General features: G+C 35.8%; 1 protein-coding gene across 5 annotated transcripts in view; it reads right to left on the reverse strand.

The window, feature by feature from the left end:
• Nucleotides 1-13,714, reverse strand: part of LOC108340358 (leucine carboxyl methyltransferase 1 homolog) — a 29,072-nt gene extending 15,358 nt beyond the window's left edge. Inside the window, exons 1-8 of one of the 5 annotated variants that reach the window (XR_008248799.1) lie at nt 13,523-13,714; nt 11,705-11,793; nt 11,468-11,610; nt 10,185-10,232; nt 9,774-9,855; nt 8,889-8,991; nt 1,883-2,003; nt 1,748-1,795 (exon numbers count right to left, since the gene is read on the reverse strand). Coding sequence is in view for 4 of the 5 variants with exons in the window: in XM_052877507.1 (XP_052733467.1) it covers nt 1,748-1,795; nt 1,883-2,003; nt 8,889-8,991; nt 9,774-9,855; nt 10,185-10,232; nt 11,468-11,610; nt 11,705-11,793; nt 13,523-13,599 (711 nt within the window). In the remaining variant the exon portion in view is untranslated. Of the gene's footprint in view, nt 1-1,747; nt 1,796-1,882; nt 2,004-8,888; nt 8,992-9,773; nt 9,856-10,184; nt 10,233-11,467; nt 11,611-11,704; nt 11,825-13,522 lie in introns of all 5 variants that reach the window. The other 4 variants (XM_052877507.1, XM_017577685.2, XM_017577686.2 and 1 more) reach the window with 4 other exon arrangements.
• Nucleotides 13,715-22,204: the final 8,490 nt, after the last annotated feature.

A 22,204-nucleotide genomic window follows, 5' to 3' on the forward strand; every position in this document is an offset into this window, starting at 1 on the left:
AAGACCGAAGAGACGCCCAACCTAATTGGGGAAAAAGGATAGAACTACCCACTTTCGAAGGGTTTGATACGTTGGGGTGGGTCTCTAAGGCAGAGACGTCCTTCGAGTTGCAAGGTGTGGCAAAGGAGGAAAAGGTGCGCCTAGTTGACATCAGTATGGAGGGGAGCGCTGGCTACTGGTTCAGAGTCTGGAAGGAAAAAGCCAAGAATCGTTCTTGGGAAGGTCTGAACGGGGCAGTGGTGGTGCAATTTGGAGAACGGAACGGGGGTACCATCTTTGAAAAACCGCGGAAGAATACGTCCCAGCATCGAACGTGAATGATCGTACAGTCAAAACGGTCTACCAGTCATTGGCCGAGCGATCCGAGGCCATAGAAGACCAGTCGTCTTGGGGACGAACGAGCGGTGAGGTGACACGGTCAGAGGCCGATCGCTATAACCCATGCCGATCGGGAGTTGCCGAGTGGTCTGAGGCCAATCACCCAGGCCGATCGGGAGCCGCCAAGAGTGTGGGGTCAGTCTGGAATATGCACAGTCTGCCAGGGAACTGAACGGTATTGGTCATTAAACAACGAACGGTTGAATGCAAGGGGGAGGAGCCGAACGGCAAAAGATATGGAGAAGAGAACCGCACGGCAGAGGACTATTGGATCCGAACGTGAGAGGACGACCGGAACCGAACGTGAGGGAACTGCCGGAACCGAACGGTCGAGGACTGCCAGAACCGAACGGGAGAGGACATCGGGAAGCGAACGTGAGAGGACAGTCGGACCCGAACGAAAGAGGATGGGAGGAACCGAACGGTCTTATAGCTACAGTAAAAGGCCGAACGGTTTTACACTCAAAACGGTCTCCTAGTCATTGGCCGAACGGTCTTACAGTCTCTCAGTAATTGGCCGAACGGGCTTACCATTAGAATGAAGGATGAGGAGGGAAAGGTGGATGGAAGAATCAATGCCCGAGAGAGAAGGACGGATTTTGTGAAGAGGTGGACCAGCGAACTAAAGAAGGGTCTTGTCGTTCGTGAGGCACCTGCAGAGGGGAGAGAACTTTTTGAAGCTTTGAAAGACATCGAAGACCATTTTCTCACGGCTTATAATTCTGGAAATGAGGTGACCAGAATGTTGGAAGCTAATAAAATCCAAGAAGAATGGAAGTTATTGGAGGAGGAATTGCCACCACCCAAACCTCCAGACCTGAATTGGAGGGCAGTTGCCAAAGGGCTCCATTCATATGAGTACACGATGATGAAGCAGAGCAAGGAGATCAAATCTCATGTTTCCAACCTTGAGGACAAGGTTGTTCTGAAGCAGGGTGTAATGTTAGGATCTAGGATGATAGGATAGATTGGGTTTAGGAGTTAAGGGTGTGGGGTGTCGGTTGTGTCGGTTGAAAAAAGGGGTAGCGGGTCAGAGCTGCTATAAATAGAGCTCTTGTAACTCTGTAAAGGGGATCAAATATACTTTGTGTAAAGTCAGGCGTTTTAGCTTGTAGAGAGGGGTTATGCCCTCAGCCAGGGAGGTTATGCTCCCAACTCATTCTTGTAAAAAGGTTTCTTTTACTGTGAATAATACAGAAAACCCATTCTTTCTTTCTGTCTCCATCTTATGATTGTGTTCTTGTTAGGTTCCAAACCCAAGAACCTAACAGTTTGATAAATAAATATATAATAATTAATTAATAGAAATAGTAGGATGTTAGAATTAACCTGAAAAGCATGGTATAGAACAAAACTTTCAAATCCATACCTCCAAATTTCTTATCATCTGCTGCCCAAAAGCATCATCAGGGAGGATCTGTTAAGAATGTGTGCAAAAAAGATCCTACTTCATTCCCATGAAAGTAGTAGTCATAATAGAATATGAAACTATGAAGGCTGTTACCTGCTCATAAAGAAAAAATATTGCTGTAGAAAACATTTGAGACCCCCAACCAACAATTCTACGACTAGAATCTGGATCCAAGTAGATCAGAACACATTCTGAAATTATAAAAGTTGGCAGACTGATAACAATAACAGAATGAATCAATTTATCACTCCTTGGTCATGAAAAATGAGTCTTAACAAAATTACAACTAAACTAAAATAGACACATACACACAACTATGCAAATTAGGTTAAAAAGGCCAACAATACTAAATTAGTATCAAATCCCAGGTATAAAAAGGGCACCTACATTTATATTACAAGTTAAAAGCATAAAACTACAGAAAGAAAGGGAAAATTAAGAATTTCTACGGCTGAACTTGGTTCATTCTGGTCTTTTCCCATTTTCTCAAATAGATAATTGTAAAATGTGTGAAGGGACACATCATTGCTTTCCAATTATAAAACTTAGAAGCATTATACTTAAGATTAAAAACAGAGAGATATATTTTGAAGGGCTTAAGCGACCCCTCTCATAATCTTTTATTTATAATGAAAAATTGATTCAAGATTATATGGAAGATTAAGAGACTATACTAGACACCTAGGTGCAAAACTAGGTATGACTATAGGTACAGCTAATAAATTGTTTAACACACTACACCCTACTTAGGCTTAATGATGATACATAGATGTAATGATTTTAACACTCCTCTCAAGTTGGAGCGTACAAATTGTATATTCCAAACTTGGAACAAATACACTGAATTCAAAGTCCCCTTAAGGACTTAATTAACACATGCAAGTTGGTCATTTGATCCAACAAACTCAGTACAAATTTCTTTAGACAACAATTTTTCTCATACAAAAGTGACAATCAATTTATGTGTTTAGTCCTCTTATGAAACACTAGATTTGATGCAACGTGGAGAGCAGCTTGATTATCACAGTACATCTTCACGGTTTGAACTTCATAGAAATTAAGCTCTCGAAGAAATTGTTTTACCCATATAAGTTTGCAAGTGAGAGACACCATTGCCCTATATTTAGTTTCAGCAATTGATCGGGCCAATACATTTTTCTTACTTTTCCATGAGATAACATTTCCTCCAAGAAAAACACAATATTTTGTAATAGAGTGCCTAATAGTGAGTGAGCCTGCCCAATCAGCATCACAATATTTGAAGACTTGGACATTTCCTTTATCTTCATATAACAAACCTTGTCTTGGAGCCTTTTTGATATACCTTAGAATGCAGATGATGGCATTCCAATGGCCACTACATGGAGCCTGCATAAATTGACTAATCACTCCAACCGCAAAAGATAGATCAGGCCTCGTAATAGTAAAATAAATTGGCTTTCCAACAAGCCGCCTATATCTTTCTGGATCAGGTAATGATTCACATTTTTCCATTATTAGCTTTTGATTTTGGTCCATTGGACTATCTACTAGCTTACAGTCGAGCATGTTTGTCTCTTGTAGGATGTCAAGTGCATCTTACTTTGAGATATTACAACCTATCTTTTGATTGAGCTACCTTAATGACCAAGACATATTTAAGACTTCCAAGATCCTTGGTTTGAAAATGTTTACACAAGTACTCCTTCAATTGAGTAATTCCAACAACATTATTTCCTATATCATTAACATAGACTATTAGGTAAATACATTTCCTAAGAGGGGTATTGCAATAAAAAAATTGAATGATCTGCTTCACTGCGATTTAGCCTAAAAGTTTAGGCAATTGAGCTAAATTTACCAAAACAAGAACATGGTGATTGCTTGAGACCATATAGAGAACAACACAACGTACGAACCTTACTAGACTTCCTATGAGAAACAAACCCAAGAGGTCCATGTATAATTCTTCTGCAAGATCACCATGTAGAAAAGCATTTTTGATATCCAGTTGATGGAGTGGCCAATGACGAATTGTTGTCATGGCAAAGAGACAAATAGTAGTCATCTTTGCCTCTGGAGAGAAGGTATCATTAGAATCGAGGCCATAAACTTGAATGTACCCTTTTGCAACTAATTGTGCCTTGAGACAATCGACTTCACCATTAAGGCCAACATTAATGGTATAAACCATCGACATCCAACAACCTTTTTCCCAGTTGGAAGGGAAACTAACTCCCAAGTATTACTCTGGTCAAGAGCCTGTATTTTCGCAATCATAGTTTGTCATCATCCAGGATGATCAAGTGTTTCCTTCACATTTTTGGGAATGGTAATAGAAGACACTAAAGATATAAAAGAACAGTAGGAAGGCAACAATTGGTGATAACTTATAAAATTATAAATAGGATGTGGGTTTTGCAAGGAACGAGTACCTTTTCAAAGAGCTATGGGTCAGCCTGAATCATCTTCACCAGAAGTAGTGGTATCAAGGGACAGGGGAGAAGAATTTGAAGTAGAAGATTCACCGTGTTCTTGAATAACTAAACTATTCCCTAGGGTCCTATGTTGGAGGCTATCAATAGGTGGAGATGATGGTTCAGAAAGACTCTGATTAAGACTGGGATTGGCAGAAACACTAAGAATACTAGACTCAGCCACTAGTATATGAGGGACATGTATGACATGAATATCTTGAACAAATGGATAGAAGGTAACATTAGCAGACATGTAGTACTTCTTGGTTTCAGAAGAGTAATATCGATACCCTTTTTGAAGCCAAATATAGCCCAAGACACATTTGATTGCATGAGTAGACAGTTTGTCCAACCCTGGAGACATGTCATGAATAAAACAAACACAACCAAACACACGAGAAGAAATGTGAAAGAAGGATCATTAGGAAAAAGAATTGAAAAAGGAACCTTATTATTGAGGGAGGAGGATAACATCCTGTTATAAGATAACATGAGGTTAGGATGACATCTCCCAATGATGGATAGGAATATTTGCACCAAACAATAAGATGCGAGCAATCTCAACTAAGAGTCTAATTTTCCTTTTTGTTATACCATTTTGTTGTCGTGTGTGAGGACAAGTAGATTGATGTAATATATCATGTGAACTTAAGACTATAGAGAAATTAGATGAGAAATACTCTTTAGCATTCAGAAAATTTTGATTACTTAACCGAATTGATTCTTGATCTCATTCAGAAAAGATGTAATGATAGACAATAATTTAGAATGGTCTTTCATAAAATAAACCCAAGTACATCTTGAATATTCATTGATCAGTGAACCAAAAGAAAAGGCACGACTAGGTCCCAAAATACCAGAATGGACAATGGAAAAACTAGAATTATACCTTGATTCAAACCATTTAGGAAAGGTAGATCTAACATGCTTTCCTAGTTGACAGGACTCACATTTTAAGGTCTGGAGACAACTAACCTCATGGACCATTTTCTATAGTTTTGACAAATGTGGATGACCTAACCAATCATGTAACAATTTAGGACTTGGAGATGCAACACACGACACATGGGAACTAGATCCAAGATGGTATAAACCTCCAACTTCATATCCTTCTCCAATTTGTCTCCCTGAACCACACTCCAATATAACAAGATTTGTTATCAACGGTTATTGAGCAATTTAATGTTTCAGTTAATTGGCTTAATGAAATCAAATTGAAAGGACAATTAGGAACAAAAAGAACATATTTGAGATTTTGGAAAGGGGAAAGTGACACTTGACCAACTCGTTTTGATGAAGTTTTAGAACCATTTGCCAAGATTATGAAATGATGGTTTCTTTGAAAGGAAAGGGATGAGAAGAAGCAAGCATTACTAGAGATGTGATCAGAAGCATGAGTCAATTACCCACGAGTTTTAACCTTCCATATTGAGAAATGCAATTTGTTGATGTACTTGGAGTTCCAAATGTTTATGCTAAGTTGTTAGACTTTAACCTTAAATACTCTTCATATTCATCCTCAATTAATTTGGAGTCAGTTGTTTCACTCTAAGAGACATTGGTTGTCTTGGTAGGGAAACCATGTAGGGAGTAACAGTTTTCTTGGGTGTGACCCATCCTCTTCCAATATGTGCATTGAGGATGCTCTCGACCTTCACGTCCTCCTCCTCTCATGCCATGTCGTCCTGTTCCCCGTGTGACAACCATGACAAATGGTTTTACTAGTTCATAACCTTCCTTAGTTTAGGCGTTGGGACTCGAAGAAGGCATGTAGGGGTAGAACTAGGTACAATTATAGGTACAGCTAATAAATTGTTTAACACACTACATCCTACTTAGGCTTAATGATAATACATAGATGTAATTATTCTAACAATAATCTTCAGTCATTTTCAATTTTAAAATTTTAGATCACATGCTCTTTGTATTTATATTTATCACTTCCCCATAGATGTTGGCCACCACTAACAAATTATTGTTGATATCTGATAACGGTTGAAAAACCGTTATTTTTATACTTAATTTTGATATTAAAAACACCCTTTTTGACTTAGAAGCTTGCTTGAACTCATGTTTTTGCTCTAGTTTTGTGAATAAGAGACTAGAGGTTATGCTTGATGATTTTATCACTGAATTCCCTTGATTTTGTAGGCTAATTGAATGATTTGAAAGAAGAATTAAAGTACCAAATAGTTGGAATGCAGAAAAGTCAACCAAAATGCAGAAAAGTCAACCAGGGTACAGAAAAGTCAACCAGTGCAGTGGGGTTGAGCGCCAGTTGGGGCTGAGCGCTAGTTTTAGTACCGCTGAGGGCCACTTTTGGGTGTTGAGCGCCAGTTTTGTGGGGTTGGACCCGTTTTCTATTATTTAGTGGGCTTGGACCTGTTTTCTATTATTTTTATGTTCTATTAAGGACTTGCACGTCCTAGGTTTTGGATCTTTTGATGGCTTGAGCACAGAAACACACTTTTAACCCCTTGGGGGTAGATTTGGAGATGGTGATAGCTCTCCTCTTCTCTTTCTAGGGTTTTTCTATCTCTTCCATTCTTTCATTCCATTGTTCATCTAGTTTCTCCATGATAATGGAGAGCTAAACCTTATTTGTTGTTGGGAAAGATGTAACCTCTTAAACTCTCATGTATTGAATTGATTATTGATTATATATGCTTTACTTCATTAATTGTTAGGGTTTTTCCTCTTTTCTCTTTGCATGTTTTGTTTAACTCATTCAATTGCATGATCATTGATTTATATGGAGCAACCGCCTAGCTTTGTTGCTCAGGGGGAGTCATCTGGATTGGTATGTCGTCTTCGCAAATCCTTATATGGCCTAAAACAGTCTCCTCGGGCCTGGTTTGGTAAATTCAGTTGTGTTGTTCAACAATTTGGTATGTCTCGCAGTGAAGTGGATCATTCAGTGTTCTATCGCCACTCAAGTGCTGGATGTATCTACTTAATAGTGTATGTCGATGATATTGTTCTCACAGGAAGCGACTATCTTGGCATCTCTCAGATGAAACAACACCTTTGTCATCATTTTCAAACCAAAGATCTTGGCAAACTCCGGTACTTTTTGGGTATTGAAGTAGCACAATCCAACACTAGTATTGTCATATCTCAGAGGAAGTATGCGTTAGACATCTTGGAGGAAACGGGGTTAATGAACTCTAAATCTGTTGAGACACCTATGGATCCTAACATCAAACTCCTACCAAATCAGGGGGAGCTTTTCTCAGATCCTGAACGGTACAGAAGATTAGTTGGTAAATTAAACTATCTTACTGTTACATGTCCTGACATTTCCTTCGCAGTTAGCGTGGTGAGTCAATTCCTAAACTCCCCATGTGAAGACCATTGGGATGCAGTTGTTCGCATACTGAAGTATATTAAAGGATCACCTGGAAAAGGTTTGCTATATGGTCCTAACAACGATACAAAAATTGTTTGCTATTCAGATGCTGATTGGGTTGGTTCCCCTTCTGATAGGAGGTCTATTTCTGGATATTGTGTTTCTATTGGTGGCAACCTGATATCTTGGAAAAGTAAGAAGCAAAGTGTTGTGGCAAGGTCCAACGCAGAAGCAGAATATAGAGCTATGGCATCAGCTACTTGCGAGCTTGTGTGGCTTAAACAATTACTTAGTGAATTGAAATTTGGAGATGTCACTCACATGACACTTATATGTGATAATCAAGTTGCTCTCCATATTAGCTCTAACCCTGTCTTCCATGAGAGAACCAAACAAATTGAAGTTGATTGTCATTTTATTCGAGAAAAAATCATATCCGGAGATATCAAGACTGAGTTCGTTAACTCAAGCAACCAGTTGGCAGACATATTCACTAAGTCCTTACGAGGACCTAGAATTGATTATCTTTGTAACAAGCTTGGAACATATGATTTATATGCTCCAGCTTGAGGGGGAGTGTTAGATATTAAGATGTGTGTTTTTGTTAATTGGGCTCAGCCCATTCTATATTAAAGGCATCGGCCCATATCTTACATTATAAATAAACTACCCTGTGTGTATGCAAAAGACACAAGGGATATTTCTCCCAATCTTCTCTATTTCTCATAAGCCTCAATTGATCAAATTGCATTCTTTTTTATTTTATTGCATTTGCATTCAAAAACCCCAAAATTTGTTCTTTAGAGTCTTAATTAGTTGAGTAATCACAACTGTTTAGTATCGTGAGTCTCTTGGGAAACGATACGTGGTCTTACCATTTATTATTACTTGATACGATTCGGTACACTTGCCGATGTATTAACAAGTTTTTGACTCCGTTTTCGGAGATTAAAAATTTGTTTATCAATATCAATGACAAAGGCATTTAGAAATGTCACAAAGTTGTATGATAAGCTACATATTCCTCTCCAATTATTAAATTCAGATTAATTGTCTTTTATAAAAATAACAGAGACATTCATTAGAGAAGAAAAAGAAAGTAACTGGACATTTTATCAGCAATACACACTCTTCATAACCCTTTTTATTTAAGCTTTTCAGATTCTAAGGACCTTTTCTTATTTTCAAAGGGGCTGATGCCTTCAAACAAATTATAAATTATATTGAAATACTAGCAGAATCTCACAACTGTACAGATGGAGAGGCAGAGACGAAGCTGAATCCCAATACATACCTTGGATCCATAGCAGCAACAGATATAATATCATTTAATTGTTTTACATCACGCAAATCTGCAGGGACTAGTTTATATTGAGCACTGACCACTTCTCCTTTCTCTAGCAGGGAATGAGACATGCATGCATCAGATCCAATTAGAAGTAATCATGAATTTTAACTTTCAGTATTGATGTTACCAAAAATCAAAACGAAAAAACTATGTTGATTATATCCTCAGATATGATGAGGCAGTTCTTAGATGTTTCTACTTTGTAGTTCTAAGATTAAGCTTGGTAGCCGAATCAAAGTTCCTCGACCTTCTGAATTGGAACTCTTTGTTCACACATGCATACTTTTTTATTGCAATTTTAACATAGAGATTTAAAGGGCCATAGACTTTATTATTTTCTCAATCTTTATATTATTTAATCTGACAAATTACTTTATGGGTCTAGTCTCTAGATCCCAACTCCATCTCTCCTTGCAGATAATTCACTTAGGCATTTTCAATTATAATGAACAAACATTAAATAAAAAGCTTTTAGAATTTAAAATGTCCCATTCCCTCTTTAAGAAACTAAACTATCCCTATCATCAACACTCTTAGTGTCATATTATGCATTATCCTTTCCTTTGTTTGTTCCCTTAGTGTCATATTATGCATTATCCTCTCCTTTGTTTGTTTAAAGAACTGGTGAGTCCAAATGGACATACAAGAATAGAGAGATTAAATGTCTAGGGTTTGAAGACTTTAAAGGGTGTGAATTTTATACCTCTTAATTTATATTGTCACTTCAGCACCAGGTGCTACCACAAAAGAAAAGGACATAACCACAATAAGAGAATAAAAGTTATCAAAGATGTTCCTTCCATATAAATTATCATATTTAGCATAGCTTACCTCTTGATATGGTTGCTGTTTCACCAAGTTTATTCTTCAATTGACTGTTAGTCTCGATAAGAGCTGCCTTTTTACTAGTTACCTAGATTACAAATACAATAGTGACAGTCAAAAACTTACAATTTAAAAATTATATAAACCACTGTCTCTTCAATTTACAAACAGCTGCCATTTTACTAGTTACCTTGATTACAAAATACAAGAGTGACAGTTAAAAACTTACAATTCAAAAAAATATATAAATCACTCTCTCTTCATTTTACAATTACATATAAATTTAGTCAAAACAGACAGTATAGTTATCGAGTTTCTAGACAAAATACATGTGAACAATCCCACTCAAAACCCAAAATTAACTAGAAATATGCGTTGAATTGAAACTAAAAATTTGAAAGGTATTCAAGTTTCTACCTCCTTAAAATCCACTTCAACATACAAATCTGGTGCTTTCCCCTCGTCCTGCCATGAAACAATTTTTAATTTATGACATGACTGTACATTAGCACAACACTAGTTTAGAGAAGCTAAGCAAACAAGTTGCTAGGAAAAAAATGGAATTAATGATAATGAGTAAACAAACTACAACGTTTCACAATTTCCATCCACAACCGGAGTCACATGGAGGCCACAGTAAAACAGCTTAAGCAACCAATGAAGTTCCATACAACTAAATTTGTGTCCTGGATGCGCATGGGTGAAAGAAGAAAACACTCTTATTCACTACCGCGCACAATAACTCTATAATCTAAACAACGATGTTATTAAAATAATAGGAAAGACAGAAGCTTTAAGATACTTATACATAGTACAAATAAAGTATTTTTTTCACACATATTACTATATCATAATTGAAATAAGCATACACAAAATCTAGGTGAAGCATGGCATCATTCTACGATATGTGCAGCACTTCAGTAACCCTGACCAAAACATTTTTGCAGCCATCAGAACAAAACTAGAAAAAACAGAGAGCATAAAGAAACAGAAGTAAAAGAATAAGAGATGGACATGGAGAATTCACAAGGCCTGGATATACTATAGAATATTGCACACATATTCTTGTATTAGAATATTCTACCACTCAGTAATTCATGTTAAAATTATATGGAAAAGATAAGTCCAAAGGTCTTCAAAACTTGTTGACAGGTAATTAGTGACTTAACTACTTATTCATCCATACACGTACTTTTCATCATTCTTCGTCTATTTACTTTTTCTCTAAATACACTGGTATAACTAACCTACAAAGTCCTGAAAGGAAATTACATTCCACATAAAAGAGAACAAAAAAAATATATTCAGCCAAAACAAATATGTGCATGAGACTTAAGGTTAAAAATAACAACTATGTCTTGTGTAAGTAGAGTGCAACACCCAGTCTTATACATTGAGATTGCAAAAGCAGAAGGTAGCTATTATAAGCACTTGGGAACCCACCCTTTAAAGCTAGCAAGTTAGTGCAAGAGCACCAACAAGAATATAAACCTAAAGTTTTTCGCGTCCTTTAAAACACAAAATAAACAAAATTCGCTAATATTTAAATGCAAAAGCATTCGATCAATAGTAGTTCAACCCAAACCATAATTTAACCAACAAGGCACCAAAAGGATAGGTAAACCTATAGTTTAAAAGTCAGAACCAGATTAATTTTTAAGTACAGCATGCCAGTACAAATCACAAGGAAAGCCAGGCACCTGCAACTGAAAATATGTTGTATCAAAGCCTGCTCCAAGTGATAATATCTGCTTCTTTATTGGGGCATCTCCATCTGCCTTCTTCTCAATGTCAAGAAACTGATAGAGCAGTTTCCTAATAGCAGCCCAACGGGCAAAGTAACCTTCATACTCAAACAATTCAAATGAATTAATAAACTAGTAACTAGAAGGACAGGTATTTACACAAGTAAATTACTTAAAGAAGCAAAATCCTACCACGATTAATAATTGGAGATCTCCTCACGGGTCTTCTCACAAATAAATGAACATAATCATCTTTCATGTAGCCCTTTTTTACACATGACCTACAGCCAGTTTGTAGTGAGCAAACATTCACTACATAATAATAACTATAAATCATCTGAACTCAGAAGACAACTGAATACAAGATGAAATTTATGACTAAAACTGAGTGAGAATAATACAAACATTATTGGAACCAATGTTACATGATTTGTTATAATGTTTTGCGATGTGGGACCAGACTTTTTACAGTACAGGGAAAGGATGGATAGATCTAACCATATTGCTATTATGGATCAAGGTCCATTTAAATTTAACCCCAGTTTTCAATTTTGGAGCCCATGGTACATATATTTTCAATTGTTTTTCTATAACACATTTTTAAAACTAGATTACTGACTTCTTACATACATAATTTCAAACTCTACAGTTTCGTCCCCGGTCTGAACAGGCCAGAAAATCTAAATGTTAAACTTTCAAGTCTACAATATTTATAAAACAATAAATAAATGATACTGTAGGAAACCATAGTATTATATTATTTAAAATTAAACCAAGCTGTTACCAATAAGAATTCAAATGGTCTGGCATGATAGCATTTGAAAGTAAAATAAACAGAGAAAATGTGTTTCATTGTGTTTGTTTCACAATATAAGACTTCAGACTCACTCCAATAAATTTAATTTATCCATCCAGTGTTTCATCAAAACCATGTCATGAATATATAACATTGTTACATGCAATACATTGTTATATTTCATCAAAAACCCAAAGCAGTTCCCATGAACATAGCGAATTCCAATACTGAGACAAAGATTTGTCTCCATTAATGCTTATGCCGTTGGGACCATGTAACTTAACCCCCTGCAATATTCATTTTTCACAGGTGCAAATGCAATTTTTCTATTGCATCGCCCTTTGACAAGCCATCTTTGAGAGAAAGCTCCAAAGAAGGTAAAACTAAGGTAGATCAGTATACATTAAAATTTTAGAAAGAGTAAACGACCTAAAAAGACAAACTCATCAATTACAAGAATGAAGTAATTCCCATACACAAAACAAAACAAAAAATGAAATATCTCATTTTCTTTAGAAAGCCACTTAAGATGGCTTGCGGATTCATACTTAGGACAGAGTCTTACAGAAAGGGGTATAACTTCTAACCACTATCTAACTATTCCCTATGTTGCATGTAAACAGACATTGCAGTTTCTGGATAGACCTAGGCGCTGTTTGGATAAATTCACCCTGAGCGCATCAGACGCTGCAGCTTCTAGATATAGACTCTGTTTGGATAAATTGTACATAAGCACATGTAGGAAAAGAAAATAAGACAGCAGAATGAAAAGAGCTACCCCCATAAGCGATATCAACCTGTACACTTAACTTCTGTTGAAGTTCTCTCGCCAACTTCTCCAAAAAATTGAGGTGAAGAAGTTTATTTAGCTTGTAAAGGAAGCTCGATTCATTTTTTTTTCTCTTACTTTCTTCTCCTATGAGTAGTGTTTACGGAAAGTCTATCCAAACACAACCCTATTCCCAATTTACTAAAATGGGGAAATAATAAAAGAGGTATTGTAATAAAAAGCAAACACATGAAACAACAACTGAAGAATGTTATTCCCTAATCCCTAAAATGGTGCAGAATGAAACTCCCAAATAGTAAATCAATGGACTAAAGAGGCTTAAAAGAACATCATAGTTGATTTGGAAACAACAACAATTACTTGACCCGAGATGCAATGCCAGAAAAAGAGTCCAATTCCTAATTATTAATTGAGGTGCCCTTACAATTTACTGGCGGATGCGTCGTCGTTGGTGGCTTGCACCGCCGCATTGTTGCGTGAATCGACCACCGTGTCTGTCATAGTTCTTTGACAAAGGTCCAATCTCTGTTTAGGTTATGCCTGAAAATGAGCAAACAGAAAGTGATATCTGGATAGAAAAATAAACAAATATTAATGATGAATTAATGATTTTTTTTTTCTTTGAATTTCTTTACTATTGTTTATCCTTGATTAAAAACATAATATTTTCCTTTCTAAGAAGTTTTTGAAAGGGATTTATACAACGTGGATTATATAATATTTTCGAGATAAAGACAAAGCAAAAGTATTATTGAAAAAATACTAATAAAATATACTGTAATTTATTCGGAACAAAAATATATAGCATAATCTGTGTTCAGAATCTAGAAATACATATTATATTTTTATCTATTTTTATTCCTTTTCACAATTTTCTCTCTTTATTTCAATATGTCCCATCAAATATCTTTAATGTATAATTTATTTTCATTCAACCTATTTATGTTTTTTGTATTAAACAAAAGAGTAGATTTTAATAACTATTAAATAAAAATAAGTTTTTGATCTTAACAAATTTTGAATTTTCATTGCGCTCCTCAGTATAAAAAATTATCATTTTGGTTTCTATAAAAAAAATATTTACGTTTTGTAATTCACTTTACCCTCTTTAATTAAGTATGAAAGACTCAACATTTATAAGAAAAAGAAAAAAAAAGAGTTCTAAAAAAAACTTTAATCTTTCTCAAGTTGAAAAAAAATATATGATACAATTATGTAAACGAAAAAAAATGAGTTCTCAGGAAAAAAAATTAATCTTTCTTAAGTTGAAACAAAATAAAAATATGATACAATGTTTTAGAATTTTTTGAAATTTTTGCAAAATATCAACTTAGAAGATAATTTTTTTTAACAAATATATTATTAAGTGATTTTGTAACATCCCAAAATATAGTAATTACCATAAATTAGAATTAATTACAATTAACAGTTAAAACATGCAGTCTTACACTAAACATAAAATTCCAAAACTGAACGTTCTTACGTACAGAAATAAAATACCATACAGCAGTATTTCAAAGTTTAAAGACGAACGGTTTTACAAACTTTAATCGAACGTCCAAAAGCTAACAGAAAATAAAAGCTACAACTAACGAGCGCTCTAGGGCTCGGCTTTAACCTCTACTTCGACCAGATTAGCGTCCTCCAAATTTTCTTCTTCCAGAGTTTCTTCAAGTAACGCCTCTCCGTCTGCTCACATCCACACGGATGATCATTGCATAGACAAGACGAACGTTCATGGACGAACGTTCATGGACGAACAACAACACAAGGAAATAACACAAGGTAAGCTTATCGAATTTAATTCACAAGTAATTCATACAAGTAGCATTTTAACATTCATAAAATATCACAACATAGAAAATCAGCTCAAACTCTCATAAGACAGACCGTCCGGACTGTATGAATCCATGTACCTACAGGCGTTCGTGCACCCGGGTGATGTGATAACTGTAAACATTCAACAGCTGCCACCCGAGGTTAGCCCTATCAGTCCAAAGTACTCATTAGGACTAGGACCTCCTGCCGTTCCCACACATGACCTACTCCCCTCTACTTGAGGACGAGCACTCACGGAACATCAGGATGAACTGCCATCAGCAGATTTACCATGGTCATACTACACAACTTCTCATATTCAAATCATAGAGACGTTCCTCCTTGGAACGCTCGTTCAAATTCCATAATCATAATTTCATATCATATACCGTTCACACATTATACAATTCCCTCTAGATCACATTTTCATTCTTAGTTCCACTTTCATAAAAAGACGAACGTTCAGACCCCTTCATAATGAGGACGAACGTTAACATGATACCGAGAGGTACTCGTTTCTGAAAGAAAGAAAACGAACGTCTTTCCAAGGACGGACGTCATGACCACTTGAATCAGTTAAATGGACTGACTCTAGAACGATTCAACTGATACTTAGAATAATTTAAATTCAAGGACTTTAGATCGAATCCAAATGAATAAAGACATCGCAAGACTTTTAGATATTGATACGGATATGAATTTATAAAAGATATTAACCGCCAGTCAATGACCGAACGTGGTAACGGATATTAATTTACTGTTTGGACGAACGCTATTTTCATACGTTGGGAATTCAAGGGTAAGGACGAGCGTTCGGTATAAAACCGAGCGCTACCCATAACGAACGCTCTGGGTCGAGACCCATCGCTGAGGCGGAATATTAATAGAAAAGGGAAAATGAAATAAATAATCATAGTGAAGAGAATTATTTAGGAACGACTAAGTATATAAGATGGTATTTTTCTAAGCTTCTCACTTTCTCGCATAACTCTCAGTGCACCTACGTTTGGCCGAACGCTCAAACGTAAGACCAATATAAGAGGGCGTTCGTCCTAGATCAGTATTCTTTCCAAATGAAAGAATCCTGTTTTCAAGTGAGTACAAAATATCGAACGGTCAAAGACCGTTCGATAACGAACGTTCATTTTCATAGTATTTCATATTTCCAGTCTCAATTACAGTAACTCATTTTTCAGTATAAACCTTCATACATTTAACTACTCATATCATAGCACCTTTCATAAATTTCATATATCATCTCATCATCCAGATCATACATCAAGGATCAAAAATACAAATTTCATACTTTATAATTTCATATAATTCATACAGCACAACACATACACATGAATTAAACTTAATAAGCTTCCCTTACCTGGATCAGTAGTGAACGAACGTCCTAATGCGAAATCCCGAATTCACCCAACTATCACTTCTATCCTCGGACCACTCAACTTCTTGTGAACTAAAACAAAATCCAGAATCAAAACTTGATTCAGATAAAGAGAATGCCTGTAACCATATTTGGTTTTGCATGAACCCTAATAATGAACAGCTAAGGGACGAACGTACCAGAATTTAAAACTTGAACTTGTTCGGTTTGATGGAAAGCTTATGACGTTTGGATCGTTTCTACGGTCTCTGAAATTGGATCGGAGAAGAAGAAGGTAAGTTATGGTAGAGAGAAGATGGAGGTTCTAGAGAGAAGGCAGAGAATTTGGAAATCAAAGGTTTAGGGAAGAAGATGAAGCATGCAGAGAAGTGGGAAAGTGTTTTTCAGAAAATTAATTTCTCTCCCCACGTAGGACGAACGTCCATTCACCTGCTGCCACTTGGATTCCACTAACGTTTTCGAATGTTCCAAAGTGACACTTGGCAGCTGCATGCAGAATGAGTGTGAGTGCGTTTTAATGGCACTGCACGTGTGGCGAGGGTGCATTAAATGGTGCTCAGAACGAGAGGGTGTGGGTGCGTTTCTTAATACAAATTCTGGACAGGATTTTAGGGCATTAATGAGGTGATTTGACAAGTGGAGGTGATTTAAATTTTCGAGATCTTACAGATTTCATAAGAAATTATATTTGATGATAAAAGTGAGTTACAACTTCTTGACTGATAAATCATGTAAAATGTTTTTCAAAATATGTTTTTACAATATTTCTTAGAGGAGTAATGAAATAACATGAATATAAGATATGAGAAAGATTTATATTATATTTTTATATAGATTTATTTGATGATAAATACTACACTCAATTCTTAATTAACTAATTGAGTTTTATTAAGAAGATAATTGTTATAAGATACAAATATGTATTATTTGGACTTGAGTCATTTTTAACTAAAAATGAGTATTATTTAGACCACAACTAGTATTGGTTAAACGTATTATATGGAACATAATCATTCATGTATAAAACACAATATTTTTTACTTCTCGTTATCACAAGTGTTATTTGGAATACAATCACGTCTAACTAAGACATAAATTATTCTTTAGAAGTAAATCCCTTTTCAAAAAAGTGAGTACTATTTGGAGTGGAACCACTCCTAACAAAAAAAGTGAGTATTATTTGGGTCATAATCACTCTTAACTAAAAATCAAAATATTTACAATGAATGTGAAACAAAAAGATAGCATATTCCCTCACTAAAAATAAGGGTGGCATTTTATAGTGTATACAAAAGTTATCATTCTTCTAGGTCACTAATGAACATGAACATTGTTCCTATGAACATTGTTCCTTCTCATATATATATATATATATATATATATATATATATATATATATATATATATATATATATATATATATATATTCAAAACGAAATTGGATCTTTCATAAACTAAAATTATATCTAAGTTAAAAATAAAATAGAAAAACCAGGTAAGAAACTTTCTACCAATGCACAAGTTAATTTCAATTTATTAGAAAAGTCATTTTTTTTCATAAATAAAGTTTATTTTCTAAAAATATTGCTGGTATGTAAGAGTGACAAAATGGGTTAGTCTGGTACATTTTTTTCTGACTCATCCTTGATCTGCCAAAAACAGACCAGGTTGGACTGGTCTGTCACGAGAAAACATGTTAGAAATTGCAATCTTGTCCCACCACAAGACGAGCCGATTGATAACAGTTGAAAAACTATTATTTTTATACTTAAAATTGATATAAAAAACAACCTTTATGACTAGAAACTAGCTTGAAATCATGCTTTTGCATATGTTTTTGGAAATAAGAGAGTTGGACAGGTTTTATGCTTAATTTCCTTGTTTTTGAAGGTTTTTGAGATGAATTTGATAAAAGAAGTAGAGTGGGACAGAGATGAAATCAGAAAAGGACACAAAAAGTGCAAAAGAAGAGAAGTCGCAAGTACCGCTCAACGCCAATTACCGCTGAGCGGCACTTTCAAGGACCTGTTGGCACCGCTGAGGGGTAAAAATGCAGTTGAGGGGCAGAATAGAAGACACGATGTTGCCGCTGAGCGGTATTTACCGTTGAGCGCCACTTTTATGGGCTTGGGCCTACTTTTCTATATTTTTTAGAATAATATATAAGCTTTTAGTTAACCTAGGTCAGACATCTTTGGCTAGGACGAAACAGAAACACACTCTTTCACCCCTTGGAGGAGGATTTTGGATGCTACAGCTCCTTTCTCACCTTTCTAGGGTTCTATCTATTCACTCTTTAACTGTAATTCATATAGTTTCAACATGAATATGGTGAACTAAACATTTATTGTTGTTTGGGAATCAATGTAGTCCTTTTGAAACTCTCGTGTATGGAATTTGTTCTTCAAAATCTTCTTTAAGATACATGCTTTCTTTCATTAATTGTTAGGGTTTTTCCTCTTTGCTCAAAGCATGCATTATTTAACTCATTCGATGTCATGATCATTGATTTTGTCGATATGGACAAATACGAGAAAATCTAGATCTGGGGAATCTCTCCCAATAGTAGTATAAACCTAGACATAGGAGTATGATGGTTAGTTACCTTTAAGCTTCTGTTCACTATAATGCATGATTAATTCCTGGGGAGATAAGACATTGTAAACTAGTGATTATGATTAGGCTTTCTTCGCCGGACATCGGGTTTAAGGTAATTTAGAAAGTGGCATTAACAATTAATAAAGAAAGATGAATTCCTGAATACATAAGAGTAGATAAGGATGAAATTGATAAACGCCAACAACATAATCATCCATATATTTCAATTCACGTGTTTTGTTTCTTCTTACCATTGATCAATCCATGCATACATATTTACTTTTGAGTATTTGCATGTAAATCTTAATCAATTGGTTTTACAAGTCTTAGTTAATAAACAAACCACAACTGTCTGGACCGTGAGTCCTTTGGGAGAACGATACTTGGTCTTACCAGGTTTATTACTTGATACCATTTGGTTATATTTGCCGAGGGTTTAACAAGTTTTTGACTCCATTTTTGGGGATTAAAGATTTGTTCATCAAGTTTTTGGCGCCGCTGCCAGGGACTCGTGGTTTAACTAGTCTATTTGTGTGATTTTTGATTAACTTTGACTTGATTTGTATATTTTTATTATTTTATTTTTTATTTTATTTTTTATTTTATTTTTGTTTTTATCCTTTTGTATTTCTAATTTTATTTGTTTTATCTTTCTATCTTCTATATTTTTATTTATCTTCTTTATCTTTTGTGCTAACAATTGTTTCTAGGAACTTGTTTTCTTGTGTATGCAGGAAGCAATTCGCACTAGAAGCAAGAAAATTTCAGAATCTCTTCTTGAAGGTTTGGACGAGAGTAGACAGAGGAGAAGAATCTGTACATCTAGAGAATTTTTCCTTCCTCCAGAAACACTCTTACAACCATCACCACAAAGGTCTAACCAAAGCACTGAAAATATGGCAAAGGAAAATAATGGTAGACGAACTCTTGCAGATTACACCATTGTGGTTGGCCCTCAACATTTTAACAGTATAGCAAGGCCAAGGGTCAACGCTGCAAACATGAAGGTGAAACCAGCATTGATACAACTGCTAAAGAGTAATCAATTCAATGGGCTATCACATGAAAGTCCATATGAGCATCTCACTACTTTTAATGAAATTTGTAACACCGTGAAGATAAATGGGGTGCCGGATGAAGCAATCAAGCTTAGCTTGTTTCCTTTCTCATTGGGAGGCAATGCTAAGTTATGGTTAAACTCTTTTCCAGAAGAAAGTTTTATAGAGTGGGAAGTTGTGGTTGCAAAGTTTTTAAACAAATACTTCCCACAATCTAAAGTCAATAAAGGGAAGCAAGAGATATCTTCTTTCAGACAAGGCATGGAAGAGACATTAGGTCAAGCATGGGATCGTTATAAAAGTTTGTTGAGAAAAACTCCCACGCATGACTTTGATGAAGCAGCAGTAGTCTTACTTTTCCTTGGAGGTCTTGGTTCAGAAACCAAGTTGATGCTAGATGCCTCAGCAGGAGGTAATAATAAATGGAAGACTCTAGAGGAAGCAATTGAGTTGATAGAAAATATGGCTACTAATGACAATGAGTTCCACAGTGAAAGAGGAACTCCTATTCAACAAAAAGGGGTTCTACAATTACAATCAAATGATGTCTTGCTTGCTCAGAATAAGATTATAACTCAACAATTGGAGAATCTAACAAAGACACTTGCTTAATTGCCAAAGGAATTAATGATTGTTGCACAAGTTCAACAACAGATGTGTGAACTATGTGGAGGTGACCATATCAATGGTCAATGTTCTTTTCCAGTGGAGGCCCTAGAAGATGTAAATTTCATGCCTAATCAATTTCCATACCGCCAAGGTAATTTCAACCAAGGGTGGAAACCTCACCCAAGCATGGGTCAAGGTCAAGGACAATCTGGACAAGTTGGGCAATCAGGACAATTTAATAGGCCACAACAACAACCAACATTATGGCAACAAGTGTCTACACTCAATGACAAGTGTCTACACTCAATTATGGTTTGTGTAGGTGAACTACAATTCTTGGTGGATTTTGTGGTGATAAAAATGGAGGATGAAAGGGTGTCAATTATTCTTGGAAGACCATTTATGAAGATGGCTAAGGTCATCATTGATGTAGATGAAGGAATAATGGTGCTTCAGGACCAAGAAGAAAGGGTGGTTGTTGATGTCTTTAAAGAAGAACAGTAGATAGAGACTAGTCATAAAGCTACATATCAAGATGTACTCGTGGCTAGTCATAAAGATGCAAAGTCAAACTTCCCAAGTAAAAATTGTTTCGTGTTTCAAGTCAGGGAAGAAGACAAAGTTGGCAAAGGAAGGACGGTATGATGACTTGATGCAAGCACAACCCAAACTTGGTAAACATGTAAGATTCAAGAACAAGTTATAGGTTGTGAAAGACTATAAAGAAGATGGAGTGATAGAAATTGAATCTCCACATTCAAGAAGAATCAAGGAGGTGGACCGGAAACAGCTGATGAGTTGGTGTGATGACATAAAGATGAACACCAACATGGAAGATGGAACTTGAACTTTATTGGGTCAAGCTAATGACGTTAAAAGAGCGCTTTCTCGAAGGCACCCTAGTGGTTTCAGAACATTACTTCTTATTTTATTTTTATTTTTTGTGATGTAATTTTATAAACTTCGGACATTATTTATGTTGAAATGTTTGGGTATAGCATCTACTGATGGATGCTAGGTGGTTAAGTATCTACTGAAGGATACTAGGTTTTTTACACCTACTGATGGGTGTTGGTGGATTTTGGGTCAGGCTCGTGACGTTAAACAAGCGCTACCTGGGAGGCAACCCAGTTGATTGACTTTATCTTTATTGTTTGTTTTGATTCTGCTTTAGTTGTATGATAGGGATTGAATGTATGAGTGATCTGAGAAATTAAATGCATGGAGTGAGTGAGAGGCATGGGTAGAAGGCACTTAGGGCAAGCTACGAAGAAAGAAAGCAAATCACGCAAGTGCCGCTCAGCGAAAATTTTCACTAAGCGGTATCACTGCAGATTAAAGGGTTGCCCTTAGCAGAACTCGAGCCCATTAGGGAATTTTTATACCCTAGGACGTGAGTTGGCCTCTATTATCAAATTTCCTTCCTCCCACACACTCCTAAACACTTTTCTAAGAGTTGTCTACACCTTTCCCTTCATTCTCGCTTACCAAACCTCTCTTCCACTCACTTTCTCACTAGTTTTCCATCTATGTTTGGGGTTTGGAGAGAGCCTTGCTATTGGTGCTGAGTTCTTCATATTCTTAGAGCGTTTTGCATTCATCTAGCATCTCCACCCAAGTAAGTCAAGAA

Source organism: Vigna angularis, chromosome 5 (genome assembly GCF_016808095.1).
Source record: "Vigna angularis cultivar LongXiaoDou No.4 chromosome 5, ASM1680809v1, whole genome shotgun sequence".
In the NCBI taxonomy this organism is placed as follows: domain Eukaryota; kingdom Viridiplantae; phylum Streptophyta; class Magnoliopsida; order Fabales; family Fabaceae; genus Vigna; species Vigna angularis.